The 20,303-nt window shown below is 45.3% G+C and overlaps 1 protein-coding gene across 1 annotated transcript; it reads left to right on the top strand.

Moving 5' to 3' along the window:
* Positions 1-7,614: 7,614 nt before the first annotated feature.
* Positions 7,615-8,877, top strand: LOC105106642 (EKC/KEOPS complex subunit LAGE3). Its single transcript, XM_031445466.2, has 3 exons — positions 7,615-7,909; positions 8,225-8,353; positions 8,615-8,877. Exons 1-3 carry the CDS (start codon positions 7,692-7,694, stop codon positions 8,751-8,753), a joined length of 486 nt encoding a protein of 161 aa, XP_031301326.1. The 5' UTR covers positions 7,615-7,691; the 3' UTR covers positions 8,754-8,877.
* Positions 8,878-20,303: the final 11,426 nt, after the last annotated feature.

The raw sequence follows: 20,303 nt of genomic DNA, 5'->3' as shown, positions 1-20,303 counted from the left end.
CCCTGACTGTTTGCCGTCAGCCTTTTCTGGGGGCATGGCACCCAGAACTGAACACGAGATTCCAGATGCAGTCCAACCAAGAGAAGGAGACTCTGGGGCTGGAAGTATTGAAGGACAGATTGCTTAGAACATATGCCAGCCAAGCCGGCTACACTCCCACAGCTCTAAAGCGCTCAGGAGGTGAGTATCGCAGCCCACTGGCAATGCGTTTCACTCACGACCCTGCACACGCTACTTGCAGTCTTCATTTCCTCATCTTTAAATGAGGTTGGGACGTTGTTGTGAAGATGCATAATGAAATATGTAAAGTTTGGTGTCTGGCCCAAACAAGGTGCACACTGAATGGTCAGCAGCATAATTCTTACCTCAGTTTCAGGAATTGCCAATCTTTAAAGACAGCATTGTGAAATATACTAAGAGGAAAAAGCATGCTTAAAACAATGCACTGCTCTTTGTTGACGTTGAAGTGCTTTTGAGTGATCAAAAACACCAGTTCTTACTTTTCTAGGCCTGTACTTGTTGACAATACGGGAGATCGAACTGAATCCATGCTGGCCTTTGGACATACTGGGGAGGGTTTTCTTTCAGAATAAAAATCTGATATCAGCCCTTTTAGCTGTAATTTGTCTTATAAAGCAGGATGTTAAAATCAACCGGCTATTTGAGCTTGCAAGCCTTTTAGAATCAGATATGTGCAAATTCAGTGCAGTTGCAAGAGTCTTGGCGTTCATACCATAAACCATCGCCTATTCAGAATGATAGAGACATAATTTAAGCCCAAAAGGAAGAATCTTTTTTTTAACTGAGAAGAAGTTAACATAAAATCCACCATTCTAAAGTGAACCATTCAGTGGCATTAAGTACATTCAAAATGTGGTACAGCCATCACCGCTACCTAGCTCCAAAGTATTGGGGGAGGGTGTAGCTCAGTGGTAGAGCCTATGCTTAGCATGCACAAGGTCCTGGGTTCAATCCCCACTACCTCCACTAAAAAGAGTTAATTAAAACATAAATAAGTAAACCTAATTACCCTCCTCCAAAAAAAACTAAAAAAAAAAAAAAGAGAGAGAAACAAAAGGTTTTCATCACCACAAAAGACCAAACTAACAAGCAAACAAACCCATTAAGCTGTCACACCCTTTTAGCAGTCATAATCCCTTCCCCCCTGCCCCCAGCCCCTGGCAAACACCAATCAGCTTTCTGACACTATAGTTTTACCTATTTGGGGATATTTCGTATAATGGAATCACACAATATGTGATGTTTTCTGTCTGGTTTCAGTCACTTAGCATAATTTAAAATTTCTTGTATGCTTCTTCTTTGTCCATTCATGTGTTGATGTGCACTTGGGATGCTTCCATGTCTTGGCGATTTTAAGTGGTGCTGCTGTTGATAGCACGGTGTATGTATGTTTTGAATTAACGTTTTTGTTTTTCTCAGATGTATGCCCAGGAGTGGAACTGCTGGGCCATGCGGTGGTTCTGGTTTTGGGTTTTTGAGAAACCTCCATATTGTTTTCCATAGTGGCTGCACACTTACATTCCCACCAACAGTGCACAGGGGTTCCCTTTTCTGCACGTCCTTGCCAACATTTGTTATTTGTGTTCTTTTTGATGATGGCCGTTCTGACAGGTATGAGATGACATCTCATTGTGATTTTGATTTGAATTTTCCTGGTATTAGTGATGTTGAGCAACTTTTCATGTTCCCGTTGACCATCTGCATCTCCTCTTTTCGAAAAATGTCTGTGCAGTTCTTCTGCCCATGTTTTAAATGGGTTGTTTGTTTGCTTTTTAATGGAAGTACAGTTGATTTAAAGTGTTGTATTAGCTTCTGGTGCACAGCATGGGTGGACCTGGAGGGCGTTGTGCTGAGTGACATGAGTCAGACAGAGACAGACAAATACTGTAAGAGATCACATACACGTGGAATCTTAAAAAAAAATACCACAAACTAGTGAGTATAACAGAAAAGAAAGAGACTGACAGATGTGGAGAAGGAACTAGTGGCGGCCAGTGGGGAGAGGGGAGGGGGAGGGGCAAGAGGTGCAAGCTCTCAGGTATAAACTAAGCTACCAGGATGGACTGTACACCACGGGGAACACAGCCAGCATTGCATAATAACTATAAATGGGGTACAACCTTTAAAAATTGTGAATTGCTGTATTGTATACCTGTGCCATATGATATTGCACATCAACTATACTTCAGTTTTAAAAATATGGTATTATAGTATAAATAAATAAATAAAAATGGTTTGAATAAATAAATAAAGTTTTTAAAATAAATAAATAAATAAACCTAATTGCCCCAGCCCCCCAAAAAAGAAAAAATGTAACAGGAAAAAAAATTGTAACAGGATTTACTAATCATTCCTCACATTCCATTCATCCCCTATTTTTAGGTGCCAAATTTTAAATGCCTACATGAACTTCCAGCTAAGGATAGTAATTCTTAGTATTCTAACAGTTCAGTGAGGCCAAGGGACTTTCACCAGTGGAATGTGAATGGTAATGATGTGGTTTATTTCCAGGTCAGCATAATGTGTTTGAGGTTTTTTCCCATGTTGTCACATGTATTGGTACTTCACTCCTTTTCATGACTGCTTAATATTTCACTGTTTGGAATAGACCACATTCTGTTTATCTGTTCATCCACTGATGGACATTTATGTTGTTTCCACCTTTTGGTAGTGTGAATAGTGCTGCTATGAACATTGCTGTACACGTTTGTTTGAGTACGTGTTTTTAATTCTTTGGGATCTACAGCTAGGAGTGGAGTTGCTGGGTCAGACGGCAATTCTGCGCTTCAGCTATTGTGGAACCACCACACTGTCCTCCACGGTGGCTGTACCATTTGTATTTCCACCTTGAATGTAGGAGGGTTCCAATCTCTCCACATCCTTGTTATTTTCCTTGGTGCTTTGTTTTGTTTGTATGCTTTTTTGCTTTTTTTAATATATATTTTTATCGAAGTATAGTCAGTTTACAATGTTGTGTCAATTTCTGGTGCACAACACAGTGCTTCAGTCATACATGAACATACATATATTCGTTTTCATATTCTTTTTCACCATAAGTTACTACAAGAAATTGAACATAGTTCCTTGCAGTATACAATATAAGCTTGTTTATCCTTGTGTGTTGATCTTGTACTCTGCCACTTTGCTGATTTTGTTTAATAGGTCTACTGGCATTCCTGTGAATTCTTTGGAAATTTCTCTATAAAGGACCATGTGGTCTGCGAACGGTGGTAGCTTTACTTCTCCCTTTCCAATTTGGGCGTGTTTTCTTTCTTGTTTAATTGCTCCGGCTAGGTCTTCCAATACAAGGTTGAACAGAAGTAGTAGATCTTAAATGTTCTTAACACACAGACAATGGTAATTCTGTGAGGTAATGGAGTTGTTAACTAATTTTTTGTGGTAAGCATTGTTGACATATATGTGGGGGGGGTGGGGGTGTGTGTATGTGTGTGTGTTAAATCATGACTTTGTATACCTTACATTTACACAATGTGGTGAGCCAACTATATTGCAGTAAAGCTGGGGGAGGAAAGGGGCGGTGAGTGTGGGCATCAATGTCTTGTTCCCGTTCTTAGGAGAAAACTTGTCAGTCTTTTCACGATTGAGTATAATGTTATTTGTGGAATTTTCGTAAATGATCCTTATCATGTGAGGAAGTTCCCTTTATTCTAGTTTTCTGAGAACTTTTATCATGAAATATATTTTCATGATAACTGTTAACAAAGATTCTGGTGTGCTGTGTGAACTTTCAGTCTATGGCTTATTCACAGTCCATGGCGGTGTCAAGCCGCCTATTTTTGTGGGTAATCTCTTATGCAGCCACAGTAGCTGGAATGGACAGCTATGGTTACTGCAGCCAAACAGCAAAATAATGTCCGCTCTTCTTTCCTGCAAACTGACTGTGTACGGCTCCTTCTTCCATTCACTTTACTCATGTTCGCTCCAGTTTCTTCTCATGACAACCCAGCCAGGTAGGAACTCTTCCCGCCTCTAGTCTCCAGACCACAAAGTCTAGGTCCAGAGCTGGTAGGCTGTTGGTCAAAGGTCACACAGTTCTCCAGGGAAGGGGCTACGACTGGATCCCTGCAGCTGAGCTCCAGAGCTTGCTTCCTGCGTGGAGCCCACCCCTGATTCTTCTTCCAGGACCCCACCCGTACTGGGTGCACAGTGAGGCCCAGGGCCCGGAGCACAACAGCAGAGGATGGTCTTATCAGATTTTAGTAGTTACCTAGGACATGTGCTGAGGGACCTTAAAGAGGTCTACAGTGTTTGAATTATTTTCCTTGAAGTAAGATTACTTTGGGAATCATAAAAAAAAAAGAATCAAGTTGCAGACTATTGAAAGGACGCCAGCCATGTCTGCCTCCTGAGCCCAGGCCCTGACCGAGGTCAAGGAGGCCCTGCAGGTTGTGCTTCTGGTGTCTCGCTGAAGGTCACTCTGACACATGCCTAAGAGATTAAACCCAGCTGCCAACTAGAAAGTGACAAATAATGGGACTGACAGAGACAAACTGAGCCCTGGGGTCTCTCTGGTGACTCTGCTCAGTGAGATAGTGAGATGCTTCCTCAAGACACAAGCCATTCGGGCCGCCAGTCACCCACTTGCTTCCACACCATCCTCACCGACAAGACAGATAGGTTTGCCTGTCATTTTCCGATTTCTTCCGGCAGACGTCTTTGTAGGCACGTATGTGGGTACCAACTCAGAAACCTAGAGGCACAGACTTCTAGAAGCTCAGCATCTCTCTGTGAACAGTGCTGACTCTCCCTCAGGGAATGCTTCCTTCCTCCTCTCTCCATCTCAGGGACTCAACTTTTGGGGCGTCTGCACCAGGGCTTCACGCCCCCCCAACCCCTAAATCTGTGCGCAGCCCCACTGGCACATGAAATAAGGGCATGTTTCAAAGGAAGACAGAAGGAAGGTCTACTTCGTCTCTCCTTCCCACTAAAGGGAAACCAGCTCTCTTTTCTGTTCCTCAATGACGCTTGTGACTTTAGGGAAGCAAGTGGCAGCATAATTGGGAAAGCACTTCGGGGAAGGATGATGTAACCTAGGCTTCAGCTCAGTAAGGCTGCTCTGGGCACTTCTCGTGATGCTTACCCCGCTTAATGACAGCAAGGCCCTAGGAGCGTCTCTCTGCAGAGGGACCAGCCAGCTACCTGGTAGAAGGTTGCTTATATTAGACCCCTTCCTCATGCAGGGGGGCGGCAAGTGTTTCTCTCTGGAATAGACTCCTTTTCTGTGTATGGACCTGCCCTCCCTCCCGCCATGGCTTCCAGCACGGCACGCTACCGTCCATGGACCTACTCAAGACCTAGTCACCATCGCAGTCTGCACACAGAGGCTCCACAGACCTAGATCTGAGGCATTTCCCTGGCCATCTGGGGCTCCGTGCGCTACTGAACCAACGAGCCAGGGGGTCGTGGTGTTGGCTGGGGTGACGGAGCCTGATGATCAAGAGGAGAGCCCTGCTGCTACGGAGCAGGGCTGGGGAAAGGCGTGCCTGGGACCCAGAGAATTTGGGGGAGTCCCTCCTAGTACCACTACGTAGGACAGTAACATTTGGCGGAAGGTGGGGGCAAGTCCTTCTGGACGGGACCCGCAAGGGCTCAGCCCCTCAGGAATGACGGCTTGGCGCACCCCATGCTGATCAGCTGGATGCTGGCTGAGGGCAAGAGGAATGGGATAGTCCATGGCAGAAATGGAAAAATACCACCTCTGGCCTCATGCCTAATTGCAGAAACGAGGACTGTAATGCTTGTGCCCATTTTATTTCTTGTTTCATACGTTATAAAAGTTTGCGTTAGCCGGTCTCCTCCTCCTCTCCCTAACTTCCCTCTGCTGTTTTATAGCGGATGAGTTGGTGGAAGTTAACTTCATAGTTCAATCCACGGCCTATAGGCTGTCCCCACGATACGATGAATGAACTAGAGGTGGCAGGCGCGCCCCACTGAGAAGGGTAAGACTGTGAGCCGCTGGTGTCGGGGAGACAGTGGGTGTGTTTGTGTTTGTTTGGAGGAGAGACGCATCGTGGTAGACAGGAGACTGACTTTGGCATTGTTGTCGGAAAGCTTGCATGATGGATTAACACACGTTAAAGCCCTTGAAACAGCATCTGGAACGTAGTGAGTGTTTGCTGTTACTACGTATTAAAAGCAGAGGTATAGATGTGGAGGAGTCAAAGGGAGCACTGTGGTGGATTCTGTGGCCTGGCCCCTCAGCTTCTGGTCCAGCCTTCGTGTGGTGAGCCTCCTTCTGCTGCACACGTTGGAGAAATAAAAGCTGCATCTCCCTGGGCCCTTTTGGAACTGGCATTCTGGATGCGGTCAAGTTTGGCCAGCTCGTCGCACTCACATGTGGTCTGGAAGGCCACGTGAGACGGAAATCTGCTTCCGGGTGCTCTTGCCGGGAGTCACGGAGACGTGGGTTTCCGTGTGAGCATCAGAGTGTCTGTGTGGGGTGAGAGGCAGGGTGAGAGCAGTGGTGCGCTTCGCCACCTCGGACAGCCGACGGGTGGCATCTCTTTGCAGCTCGGCATTCGGTGACGTCACGTTGGTAGCCCGAAATCGGCCGCGGTGGGAGTGTGTACACCACGGAGGTCCGTGAAGCCTCTGGGGAGCCCATTGTTAGAGGTTCGGCAGCACGCCCCTGGGTCCAAGGCTTCCTGCCTTGTGGCCCGTGCGGGTCTAGCCGCCGCAGTGTGGCTCTGGAAGCCAGCCAACGTCCTGGGACTTGGACCATCGCCAGAGGCAGGGGTTCCCAGAACCACGGGTGGGGTCAGCAGCTTGCCGATTCTCCTCCTTCCTTGTGGCCTGGGTACCAGCTCCCTGAGAGGTCAGTTCTGTGGCGCTCTGGGTCGTCCCCAGAGCTCAGCCTACATTCCATTCTTGGCGCTCTTTAAATGATTCTGTAAGCACCTGGTTCTGTGTGTTCAATTCCCCGTGTAAAGCCAGCGCCTGGTTCGGTGTTCGATTCCCTGGGTAAAACCCGCCGGACAGGTTTGAGGTATCTGCAAATGAGCCCTGACTGATACACGAGGTGCCCCAAGTAATGCTCAGATGCCCGCATCTACCCTTGGAGTGCTAGTCGGGGCACCGGCAGGAAGATTAAAAGTGTTGAACCGAGGGGCGTTTAACGAAAGGACTGTCTGGAGATGTGCGAGGAGGGGAAGGGACCCGACCAGCAGTGCTGAGCGGGAGCTGCCTCATGCGGGCTCTGGGGAGCTGAGTGTTAAGTTGCCAGAAATCTGGGAGCAGTGTTCAATGCGGCCATTACTAGAATTTATTTTATTTTATTTTCTAAACCACTTCACTGACGCGCGTTTGACATGTACCCCCGCCCACACCCCTCGGCTTCCTCGCGAAGCTGTGTTTGCGCAGGCGCACTCGGGGGAGCGCGCAGTGCTCGGGAGCGGGGCTTCGTGAGGGAGCGCAGCCTCTCCAGCGCCGCCGAGCCGACGGGGTCTCCGGGGCGGCCCGTGGGCGGTGGGGCGGGCTGGGCGGCAACCAATCACACGCCAGGAGGCGCGCCTGAGGTGAGTTTGCGCAGGCGCACTGGGTATCTTTGCGCACGAAGGGGCGGAGCTTCGCGAGGAGCCTCAGTCGGCCAGCAGTGGGCGGGGAGAGCGGTGTCTCCGCGTCGGGTGTCTGAGGGGGACGGCGCGGCAGCCATGCAGGCCCCACACGACGGCGCGGGCGGAGCGGCGGGCGGTGCAGGGACGCCCAGTGGCCCTGGAGGCCCCACAGGCCATGGAGGCTGGGACGGCGCAGGAGAGGAGGGCGCTGCGGCCGCGGGAGCCCCCCAGGTCGAGGGGGCGTCGCTGGCCGCAGCGCAGGGTGAAGAGGCCTCCGCCTTGAGTGGAGCCCCGGGAAGCCCGATGCTCGAGTTGTATCCTTTACGAGGTGCCCCCGGGGTCGGTAGGGGCTGGAGGATGGGCAGCGTGAGGGGCAGCGGTGCCGGAGAGTGAGCAGGAGAGGGTTCAGAGGTTGGGCTGCACCACGAGGGACAGAAGGGAGTAGGGGGACCAAAGGTGGCTGGACCAAGCAGCCTGTGGGAGAAGCGGAGTTGCCTGGACGGAGGGGGGTGGCCTGAGGGTTCGGGGGTTACCTGAGGGGAGGCGGGGAAGAAGGCGGGCCTCAGACGGGCCAGGGGCCCCGAACCATGAAGTCCATGTGGATGGCACCTGAACCGAATCTCCATCAGCACCCTCATGGTGCCTTTCCTGTCCTGCATGGATGCGGAGGTGGCCCGCAGGTACCTGACCCCGGGTGCTGAACCCTACCTCGGGGATGTTCAGAGGGAGCTCACGGTGATCGGCAGTGACCTGGTTATGTAAGTTGTCTAGACGGGCGAGTGGGTGGGGAGCGGGAAGCTGGGCCCATCTCTGCTGAAGGGAGCTCTATTAGAGACGGGGAGACTGTAGGCTTGGTCCAAGGAGGGGCGTGGGGCACTGGGTCTGTCGCAGCCTGAGGGCCTTGCTCAGGGAGACACGGAAGAGCATGGCGAATGGCCACCTGTGGGGTGTAGGGGTTGGAGTGAGGAAGGCCAGAAGCCATCACCTTTAGAGTGATTTTCTTTTCCCTTCGCTTTTAGCCGATTAACTGCTGAAGACTCTGGCATCTTGCAAATTTCCGTCGCCTCCTTGCTCAACCGGCTTTCCATAGTGGTGCAGACCATGCAGCACTTTGTGCCTCCATTTTTTGCTAAGACTCAGCCCGGAAAAGGGGGTTGAGATCACAAGAGTGTCCTGTCCTAGGCAGTGCATCCTTCCCGAGAGCCATGATCTTTCCAGTAGTTGCCACCCCCTAGCTGTTTCCTGTATGGGTACTTGGGCACTCTGTGCCCACTTGTTTTGATTGGTGCTTAAATACTGCTAATCATAAATAATAAAACTGAGCTAATATTTCATGTCTGTGTTTCTTTTCAGCATCCAGATTTTCTCGCCTTTGTCCTGGGGTGGGAGGGGAGGTTCTCGGGTTCAGATATTCAAGTAGTACAAAACAATTGACAATTTAGGAAATGGAAGACACTGAAAATTATTTCGGGCCTGTTGTTTGTCATTGACTACTGTCGGCATTTCGGAATACTTTTATAGTTTTAGAGTTGTAGGTATGCAGTAAATGTATGACAATCATATAAAGAAGTAGGGTTTTTCAAGTTTGGCATTACTTTTTTTCCTGAAGTTTTTTCATCCAACATCTTGGCTTGACCTCTTTCTAAAAATTCTTCAGAAACATCTGAAGAATGGATGCATAAAAGATGCATTATAATGTAATTGCTCAACACTTAAATTGTTCTCACTTTTCCCCCATTGTACATAATGTTTCAACGGAATTCTTGTACATAAGTCTCTGCATGAATGGTTGTTTTCTTAATATAGATTCTGCGAGGTATATCTACAATACAAAATTGCTCTCCAGAAAATGTGCTTACCCCCACCAAAATGCTGGTTTTCTCACATCCCTCTCACTGCAGGATCTGTTTCCTGCCACGATAAAAAACAAACAAACAAAAAACAAAAAAAAACTCACCTCAGTTTGTATGAGCAGAAGAAAGACTCCAGAAACACTAGAATAAGGATTTTGTGCTTTACCAGCCTTGTTTCAGATCAGAGAATAAAAGTGCTGGGACACTTGGTTAAGTGTTTCAGGGGTGAGGGGAAGGCAGTGTAGTATAATCTTGGGAAAATGTAATTAAAACCCTAAATCCCCTTGTGTACATATAATTCTCACAACAACCTGGTAAGCTCAGTGTTAACCTTATACCTTTTGTAGGTGAGGAATTGAGGCTCGGAGACTAAGTAACTTTCTCCAGATCACTCTGTTAGGAAGTGGTGGAGGCTGGATTTGAATCTAGGTCTATTTGATTCAAGCACCCACTCTTCTTAGCCATGGTATCACACCCACCTCAGCACTGCCACGTGGAGCCACCAGGATGCTGGGATAGTGTTTTCCTTCTGATCACTCCAGGGAATGAATGTCTATGTGACTAATGAAAAATGCAGCAATGGACAAGCGCAGGAAAAGTTGACTCCAGGAATTGAGAAGAGAAGGTTGATAAGAAACCCAGTCTTGGGGGTAGGGGTCTAACTCAGTGGCAGAGTGCCTGCATAGCATGTGTGAGGTCCTGGGTTCAATCCCTCACCAAAAAAAACAAAACAAAAAAAGAAACCCAATCTTGGCTTTCCAGTGGCTTCTCTATACTCCCAGGTCCTTTTGTATCTTGAAACCTTTGTTGGAGCCTCTTTGAAATGGATGTACAATGGTATGTACAATACCTGTTTCCCTGCCACTCTGCCCTCTCTCCTCAACTATGAAGAGGGCGCATTTCAGGTACTTTTAGTAGCTAAGAAATAAATAATAGAACAAAATCTTCTGCCAACCCAGAAAGTGTCTCCACAAAAGTAGAAGAAAGCTAGTTTTATTACTGAGTAGGCGTTGCATAGGATGTGACGCACGGCACAGGCAATCTGCTAAGAGATTCCAAAGACAAGTCTCGCCTTTTTTGTTTATAACCAAACAGCTACCACTCATTACACACATGTCCTCAAGTAAGAGGACTTGACACCACTAGGTCTCACATAGAATTCATCCTAAGTTTGCCTGGAAACTGTGGCAACTGTATGTTTAGTTACTTGGTGTTTTGGACTGAATGTGCCCCACCCCACCCCTGCCCCTTCCAAATCCATAGTTGAAGCCCTAACCCTGGTATGGCAGTATGGCTGTATTTGGAGATGGGGCCTTCAAGGACATGATTAAGGTTAATGAGGTCATAAGAATGAGGCCCTGGTCCAATAAAGATTACTGTTCTTATAGGAGGATGCCTGAGAGTGTTCTCTCTCTCTCTTTCTCGCTCTCTCGCTCTCTCATCTCTCTCTCTCTGCATGTACACTGAGGAAAGGCAATGACAGAAGGTGGCCGTCTGCCAGCCAGAAAGAGAGTTCTCACCGGAAGCTGAATTTGCTGGCACTCAATCGTGGACTTGTAGCCTCCAGAAATGTGAGAAAATAAATTCCTGTTGTTTAGCCCGCTCAGCATGGGTCGAGGGATCAGTATTCTCTTGTAGTAGCTTGGGCATACTACTACAATTGGCTTTATCCAAGGGAAGGATAAACATCTCATATCTTTATAACAGGAGCTAATTTTACAATCTGGAACCAGATCCCCACTGAAGTCAGGCTTCTACCCTCCCACAGAAACTGGGAGAAAGGAGTATTATCTTACTTGACGTTTACATTCCAAAAAGATGTTTCCTAGGTCTTTAAAAGACATTCCTGGGTCATAAAGCTGAAAAGAGGCTTTTTTTAGCCTTTAAAATATAGGCATACATTCAAAGAGACACAGAAAGAATTTGCAAGTTTTCTAAAGTAAATGCTTCAAGAAAAAAAGGGGGGCACTTCTTCCCTTATTTTTAACAGGGAGAATTAAGCCTCCGGTTTTTAATTTGTATGCATTCTTACAGTAGCCCTAAAATGTGGTGTTCCTGCAAATTTGCTAAATTCCTTGATTACCTAGTAGCTCTTTCGTAGAATCCATCAGATTTTCTATTTAGGTGATCATGTCTGCAAATAAAGGCAGTTTTTCTTTCTTTCCCATCTGGAAGCCTTTTATTGCTTGATTTCTCTTCTCATTATGGGTTGGATTTTCCCACTTCTCTGCATGATGATAAATTTAGATTGGATGCCAGACAGTATGATCTTACTTTGGGTGCTGGTTACTTTTTATGTTCCTAAATATAGTCATAGCTTTGCTCCGGGATGCTGTTAAGTGACATGGAAACAGTTTGAACCTCCTGATCCTTGCTTTGAAGATTTGCTGCAGTATAGGATTCATTTTTTCCCCCACACTATTGAGGCAGAGGGCGCTGAACTCTCTGCCTGATGCTTCCTGAAATTATGAGGTTTGCCATTCTGACCAGTGGGGACAGCCACTAGTCCCTGTCCTGCTTGAGCGCTGGGCATCGTTACCTTTTATCCTTTCTGAGAGTCCCCACATAGCTTCCTCATACACTTGTGCTGATCGGTGGTCTGAGAATCGTAGCAGACCGTGTACCCGCACGCAGGGCTCTCTCCGTCTGCTACTCTCTCCTCTCCGGCCCTCTGCCTCGCCAGCGCTAGGGCTCAGAATTTCAGCTCCACCTCCTAAACTCAGGGTGTCTGTGGGGCTCTACCAGGAAACTCCCTCTCCTGACAGTGAGCTGGGGCAATGGCAGGACTTACTCATTTGTTCCCAGCTCCCAGAGATCACTGTCCTTCACCACCTGATGGCCAACGTCTCCTAACCTGTAGTTTATATCTGTTGTCTGGGTTTTGGGAGTGTTTCAACTGGGAGGGAAGTCCGGGTCCTGGTACTCCATATGCCTTTACATACAGTCTGCCACTGTGGGACTTGGAGAGCTCCGACGTTGTGGGCTGGAGGGAGGGAGGTGCTGTCGGTGGGGATGGTGGTGGTGGTCGTGATGATGATGACGATGAAGACTGATGATGAAAAATCTCACCTGACAAGCATGTGGCAGCTGTAGTGACTACAACAGGGATCTGTTTGTTTTCTTTCCTTCCTTCCTCCTCCTCCTCCTTCTTTCTCTCTCTCTTCTTTCTTTCCCCTTCCTTCCCTTCTCCTTTTCTTCCTTCCTTCCCACCATTATTCTTCCTTCTCACTGACCCTTTCCCTTTCTCCCTCTCTCTTTTTTGCTCCTTTGTCCTCTTTTTGTCTTTCTGTCTTGACTTTTATTTGTTAGAGATTAATTACTGATGAATAGAATTCAGCTCTTCTGTGCACTATCCACCCTGCTTCCGCTCCTCATTCTTCCATCATGCTTCTATTCAATTCTGTTCATTTCTGGCAGTTTGGCTATTTAGTGATTAAAATATAATGCATGGATGTTCTGGATGATGTTGCTAACAAAGGGCTCCATTCCTCCCCAAATGCAACCAATGAGCTGGCAAAAACTGTCGGAATCAACACGTACAGGACTCCAGAAACAAGTAAAAAATGTCCCACTAGAGAAAAGCTTGATGAAGGAAGAAGTTGCTGGTTTGTGAGAGGAGAGTTGCTGACATCACTTGACAGCCACACACGTGGCGGGCTGCTCGCGCCGTCCCACTCACAGTCCTGTCCTCAAGGGCAGGAGCTGGTACTGGGTGTGCACAGCAGGGATGCGAGTCTACGCGGACATCTTCAAATGCTTCCTGCCACAGGAAAAGACTGCGGGAAGGGGATGTCTGGAATTACATTTTCCGCCTTTTATGCTTTTGTATCATGGGATTTTTATGGTGAGCAGTTGTCAGTTTTAAAATGAAAAGCCAACGAAGGTAAAAACACATATGTATCCACATACATGTGAGGAATCTTGGCAGTAAGTAACCATTGAACGGTGGCAGGTGGGGATGAGGAAAGACTGATAGGTTTCAGGTGGGCTATACCGTATTTCCTATTCCTCCTGTCTTGGTCTCTCCTGTCCTGAACAAATTCTGTCCTTCTCCCTGGCACTCCAGACCTGGCCTTGTCACCGTCTCTTTTGCTGCCCTGTTCATGTCGGGCATGCAGGATGGTGAGAGTTCACCGCTGGGGCTGGCACTTGCTCACAGTAAGAGCTCGAACCTCGTGAAAACTGTTTGAAATAAGAACTGCTGTTTTCATTTAATGCTTCTAATGTTTTTGCTGATCTGTTCTGTTGCTGCCCTGAGATGCATTGTCGCTTGCTCAGAATCTCAGGTCCGAGTACTTGTGCTTGAATGTCTGAAAGGTGCTCCAGACTCTAAGAAAATAAGGTCATGTCAATCCCGGCCTTCTCTTGGCACCAGCGAGAAGAGACGCAAGCATCCTTTCAGTTTGGGAGGCTAGAGCTTTGTGTTACTAATGCAAATAAAGAGGTCAACGGAGGCAAACTCAAAATTTTCAAAAAAAAAAAAAAAGAGATGAGTTTATTCGGAAATAGCAGAAAAATTGCAATTTGGGACACGCAAACTACAGGCAAGCTAATGGTGAGTCCACTGAGGGTTTGAGGTAGGCTGTATTTATGGGTAGGAAATGGAAAGAGGGGACAATTCAGTTATAGTCTGTTAAAAGGAAAAACAAATGGAGACTAGCACTGAAATTTACCAAGCTGACAAAACCAGTCCAGTCATACACACAAAACTCAATTTGCCTTATATGGTGAGACCAGCCTGACCTGGGTCACTTCCTGTTCAAGCCTCTAGAAACCACTAGCAAAACTTGCCAAGGTTGATAGGAGGCAACCCCTGACCTTTCCTTTAAGAAAATTCCAATATTATCATTTTCTGTAAATCAGGCATTTATGGGGAATCAGTCTCTCAGGGCTTGAGTTTTGTTTTCCTGAGGGCGTGTGCGTCAGATTTTCCATTTTCTCTCCTTCAGTTCCATTTCAGATTGAAGTTCTCTCATAATGTTTGACCTCGGTCAGGGCCTGGGCTCAGGAGGCAGACATGGCTGGCGTCCTTTCAATAGTCTGCAACTTGATTCTTTTTTTTTTATGATTCCCAAAGTAATCTTACTTCAAGGAAAATAATTCAAACACTGTAGACCTCTTTAAGGTCCCTCAGCACATGTCCTAGGTAACTACTAAAATCTGATAAGACCATCCTCTGCTGTTGTGCTCCGGGCCCTGGGCCTCACTGTGCACCCAGTACGGGTGGGGTCCTGGAAGAAGAATCAGGGGTGGGCTCCACGCAGGAAGCAAGCTCTGGAGCTCAGCTGCAGGGATCCAGTCGTAGCCCCTTCCCTGGAGAACTGTGTGACCTTTGACCAACAGCCTACCAGCTCTGGACCTAGACTTTGTGGTCTGGAGACTAGAGGCGGGAAGAGTTCCTACCTGGCTGGGTTGTCATGAGAAGAAACTGGAGCGAACATGAGTAAAGTGAATGGAAGAAGGAGCCGTACACAGTCAGTTTGCAGGAAAGAAGAGCGGACATTATTTTGCTGTTTGGCTGCAGTAACCATAGCTGTCCATTCCAGCTACTGTGGCTGCATAAGAGATTACCCACAAAAATAGGCGGCTTGACACCGCCATGGACTGTGAATAAGCCATAGACTGAAAGTTCACACAGCACACCAGAATCTTTGTTAACAGTTATCATGAAAATATATTTCATGATAAAAGTTCTCAGAAAACTAGAATAAAGGGAACTTCCTCACATGATAAGGATCATTTACGAAAATTCCACAAATAACATTATACTCAATCGTGAAAAGACTGACAAGTTTTCTCCTAAGAACGGGAACAAGACATTGATGCCCACACTCACCGCCCCTTTCCTCCCCCAGCTTTACTGCAATATAGTTGGCTCACCACATTGTGTAAATGTAAGGTATACAAAGTCATGATTTAACACACACACATACACACACCCCCACCCCCCCCCACATATATGTCAACAATGCTTACCACAAAAAATTAGTTAACAACTCCATTACCTCACAGAATTACCATTGTCTGTGTGTTAAGAACATTTAAGATCTACTACTTCTGTTCAACCTTGTATTGGAAGACCTAGCCGGAGCAATTAAACAAGAAAGAAAACACGCCCAAATTGGAAAGGGAGAAGTAAAGCTACCACCGTTCGCAGACCACATGGTCCTTTATAGAGAAATTTCCAAAGAATTCACAGGAATGCCAGTAGACCTATTAAACAAAATCAGCAAAGTGGCAGAGTACAAGATCAACACACAAGGATAAACAAGCTTATATTGTATACTGCAAGGAACTATGTTCAATTTCTTGTAGTAACTTATGGTGAAAAAGAATATGAAAACGAATATATGTATGTTCATGTATGACTGAAGCACTGTGTTGTGCACCAGAAATTGACACAACATTGTAAACTGACTATACTTCGATAAAAATATATATTAAAAAAAGCAAAAAAGCATACAAACAAAACAAAGCACCAAGGAAAATAACAAGGATGTGGAGAGATTGGAACCCTCCTACATTCAAGGTGGAAATACAAATGGTACAGCCACCGTGGAGGACAGTGTGGTGGTTCCACAATAGCTGAAGCGCAGAATTGCCGTCTGACCCAGCAACTCCACTCCTAGCTGTAGATCCCAAAGAATTAAAAACACGTACTCAAACAAACGTGTACAGCAATGTTCATAGCAGCACTATTCACACTACCAAAAGGTGGAAACAACATAAATGTCCATCAGTGGATGAACAGATAAACAGAATGTGGTCTATTCCAAACAGTGAAATATTAAGCAGTCATGAAAAGGAGTGAAGTACCAATACATGTGACAACATGGGAAAAAACCTCAAACACATTATGCTGACCTGGAAATAAACCACATCATTACCATTCACATTCCACTGGTGAAAGTCCCTTGGCCTCACTGAACTGTTAGAATACTAAGAATTACTATCCTTAGCTGGAAGTTCATGTAGGCATTTAAAATTTGGCACCTAAAAATAGGGGATGAATGGAATGTGAGGAATGATTAGTAAATCCTGTTACAATTTTTTTTCCTGTTACATTTTTTCTTTTTTGGGGGGCTGGGGCAATTAGGTTTATTTATTTATTTATTTTAAAAACTTTATTTATTTATTCAAACCATTTTTATTTATTTATTTATACTATAATACCATATTTTTAAAACTGAAGTATAGTTGATGTGCAATATCATATGGCACAGGTATACAATACAGCAATTCACAATTTTTAAAGGTTGTACCCCATTTATAGTTATTATGCAATGCTGGCTGTGTTCCCCGTGGTGTACAGTCCATCCTGGTAGCTTAGTTTATACCTGAGAGCTTGCACCTCTTGCCCCTCCCCCTCCCCTCTCCCCACTGGCCGCCACTAGTTCCTTCTCCACATCTGTCAGTCTCTTTCTTTTCTGTTATACTCACTAGTTTGTGGTATTTTTTTTTAAGATTCCACGTGTATGTGATCTCTTACAGTATTTGTCTGTCTCTGTCTGATTCATGTCACTCAGCACAACGCCCTCCAGGTCCACCCATGCTGTGCACCAGAAGCTAATACAACACTTTAAATCAACTGTACTTCCATTAAAAAGCAAACAAACAACCCATTTAAAACATGGGCAGAAGAACTGCACAGACATTTTTCGAAAAGAGGAGATGCAGATGGTCAACGGGAACATGAAAAGTTGCTCAACATCACTAATACCAGGAAAATTCAAATCAAAATCACAATGAGATGTCATCTCATACCTGTCAGAACGGCCATCATCAAAAAGAACACAAATAACAAATGTTGGCAAGGACGTGCAGAAAAGGGAACCCCTGTGCACTGTTGGTGGGAATGTAAGTGTGCAGCCACTATGGAAAACAATATGGAGGTTTCTCAAAAACCCAAAACCAGAACCACCGCATGGCCCAGCAGTTCCACTCCTGGGCATACATCTGAGAAAAACAAAAACGTTAATTCAAAACATACATACACCGTGCTATCAACAGCAGCACCACTTAAAATCGCCAAGACATGGAAGCATCCCAAGTGCACATCAACACATGAATGGACAAAGAAGAAGCATACAAGAAATTTTAAATTATGCTAAGTGACTGAAACCAGACAGAAAACATCACATATTGTGTGATTCCATTATACGAAATATCCCCAAATAGGTAAAACTATAGTGTCAGAAAGCTGATTGGTGTTTGCCAGGGGCTGGGGGCAGGGGGGAAGGGATTATGACTGCTAAAAGGGTGTGACAGCTTAATGGGTTTGTTTGCTTGTTAGTTTGGTCTTTTGTGGTGATGAAAACCTTTTGTTTCTCTCTCTTTTTTTTTTTTTTAGTTTTTTTTGGAGGAGGGTAATTAGGTTTACTTATTTATGTTTTAATTAACTCTTTTTAGTGGAGGTAGTGGGGATTGAACCCAGGACCTTGTGCATGCTAAGCATAGGCTCTACCACTGAGCTACACCCTCCCCCAATACTTTGGAGCTAGGTAGCGGTGATGGCTGTACCACATTTTGAATGTACTTAATGCCACTGAATGGTTCACTTTAGAATGGTGGATTTTATGTTAACTTCTTCTCAGTTAAAAAAAAGATTCTTCCTTTTGGGCTTAAATTATGTCTCTATCATTCTGAATAGGCGATGGTTTATGGTATGAACGCCAAGACTCTTGCAACTGCACTGAATTTGCACATATCTGATTCTAAAAGGCTTGCAAGCTCAAATAGCCGGTTGATTTTAACATCCTGCTTTATAAGACAAATTACAGCTAAAAGGGCTGATATCAGATTTTTATTCTGAAAGAAAACCCTCCCCAGTATGTCCAAAGGCCAGCATGGATTCAGTTCGATCTCCCGTATTGTCAACAAGTACAGGCCTAGAAAAGTAAGAACTGGTGTTTTTGATCACTCAAAAGCACTTCAACGTCAACAAAGAGCAGTGCATTGTTTTAAGCATGCTTTTTCCTCTTAGTATATTTCACAATGCTGTCTTTAAAGATTGGCAATTCCTGAAACTGAGGTAAGAATTATGCTGCTGACCATTCAGTGTGCACCTTGTTTGGGCCAGACACCAAACTTTACATATTTCATTATGCATCTTCACAACAACGTCCCAACCTCATTTAAAGATGAGGAAATGAAGACTGCAAGTAGCGTGTGCAGGGTCGTGAGTGAAACGCATTGCCAGTGGGCTGCGATACTCACCTCCTGAGCGCTTTAGAGCTGTGGGAGTGTAGCCGGCTTGGCTGGCATATGTTCTAAGCAATCTGTCCTTCAATACTTCCAGCCCCAGAGTCTCCTTCTCTTGGTTGGACTGCATCTGGAATCTCGTGTTCAGTTCTGGGTGCCATGCCCCCAGAAAAGGCTGACGGCAAACAGTCAGGGCCTGGTTGAAGTTGGGATGGACTTCCTGTGGGCTATTGGCATCGTTCCAACACCGCTTTGCAGGAATGTTCAAGAGAGAGGTGTAAATCATAGAAGAGACAGGACTAGATGACCCTTAAAATCCTTTCTAATGCTGAGCTTCTGTAATTTTATACTTAACTTGCATCTGATGGACTTTAGGCTAGATAGTAAAATGAACATTCCGGGGGCAGGGTATAGCTCAGTGGTAGAGCACGTGCTTGGCACGCAGGAGGTCCTGGGTTCAAGCCCTGGCACCTCCATTAAATAAATAAGTAAATGAACCTAATTACTTCCCTTCAAAAACAAAAAAAAATTTTAATTACAAGTCTGATAAAGAAAATGAACATTCAGATCAAGAGGAGACACTGGTGATTTTGAAGGAAAAAAGGGCAGAACAATTTCTATCAAGTTCGAGTACATAATTGTGTCCACTGTTTATTTTCAATTCAACAAGGAAGGGAATAAATTGTTTAAAAGTAGTACACATTTTAGAGTGATTCTTTTCATGGAAGACAGAGTGTACGTTCTAGAAATCTTTAATCATTGTTTTCAAAGATTTGAGTCAACCTAGGCCAAATGTTTCTCTTAAAATGAAACAGTTGGATTTAGGGTAGGGGGGAGGAGGGTGTGACCAACATTACTTCATACCATCGGTTTTGACTTAATTTACTGGGCCAGGTTAGAGGAGCGTTTTGGAAATGCAGATTCTTATTTAGACTTTTTTTAAAGGTGACTTCAGTGTTTGTATAATGTAGCTGCCATAGGTAACTGCAGGCCAGTTTGCTTCTGCTACCTTCCATAAGCTCTAAGGAGTAAATAACCATTCATTATTGTTTATGACCAACGCTGGCACACCCTGAACCACTCTTTTAACTGACACAACATACCCCCTTCTCAGGTTTTTTTCCCACCCAATTTGATAATGACCGTATTTTGAACATACATAAGGAGGCCATTTATTTTGCTGTTCTCATCGGTAGTAGGTGCTACAATCCCCGTTTTGTACCTTAGGGAACGAGTATAAAGAAACACAAAGAGATTTGCACTAGGCCTCGAAGAACTCGGTGGTAGCCTTTGAAGTAGAAATTAAACCACGGATATAGTTGTGTGCTTATGTACGTCTATCTAACTTTGTTAGAATAGATTCTGAGTGAGGTTTTTTCCCTTTTTTTATTGAAGTACAGTTGATTTACAATGTTAGTTTCTGGTGTACAGTAAAGTCATTCAGTTATACGTATATATACATACATTTTTTTTCAGATTCTTTTCCGTTATGGGTTATTGCAAGATATTGAAGATAGTTCCCTGTGCTAGACAGTAGGTCCTTGTTGTTTATCTATTTTATATATAGTAGAGTGTGTCTGTTAATCCCAAACTCCTAATTTATCCCTCCCCCCACCTTTCCCCTTTGGAAACCGTAGGTTTGTTGTCTGTGTAA

This window comes from Camelus dromedarius, chromosome X, assembly GCF_036321535.1.
Source record: "Camelus dromedarius isolate mCamDro1 chromosome X, mCamDro1.pat, whole genome shotgun sequence".
NCBI classification, from domain to species: domain Eukaryota; kingdom Metazoa; phylum Chordata; class Mammalia; order Artiodactyla; family Camelidae; genus Camelus; species Camelus dromedarius.
Note: the sequence above shows the minus strand (reverse complement) of the source record. Positions and strands in the feature narration are given on the sequence as shown.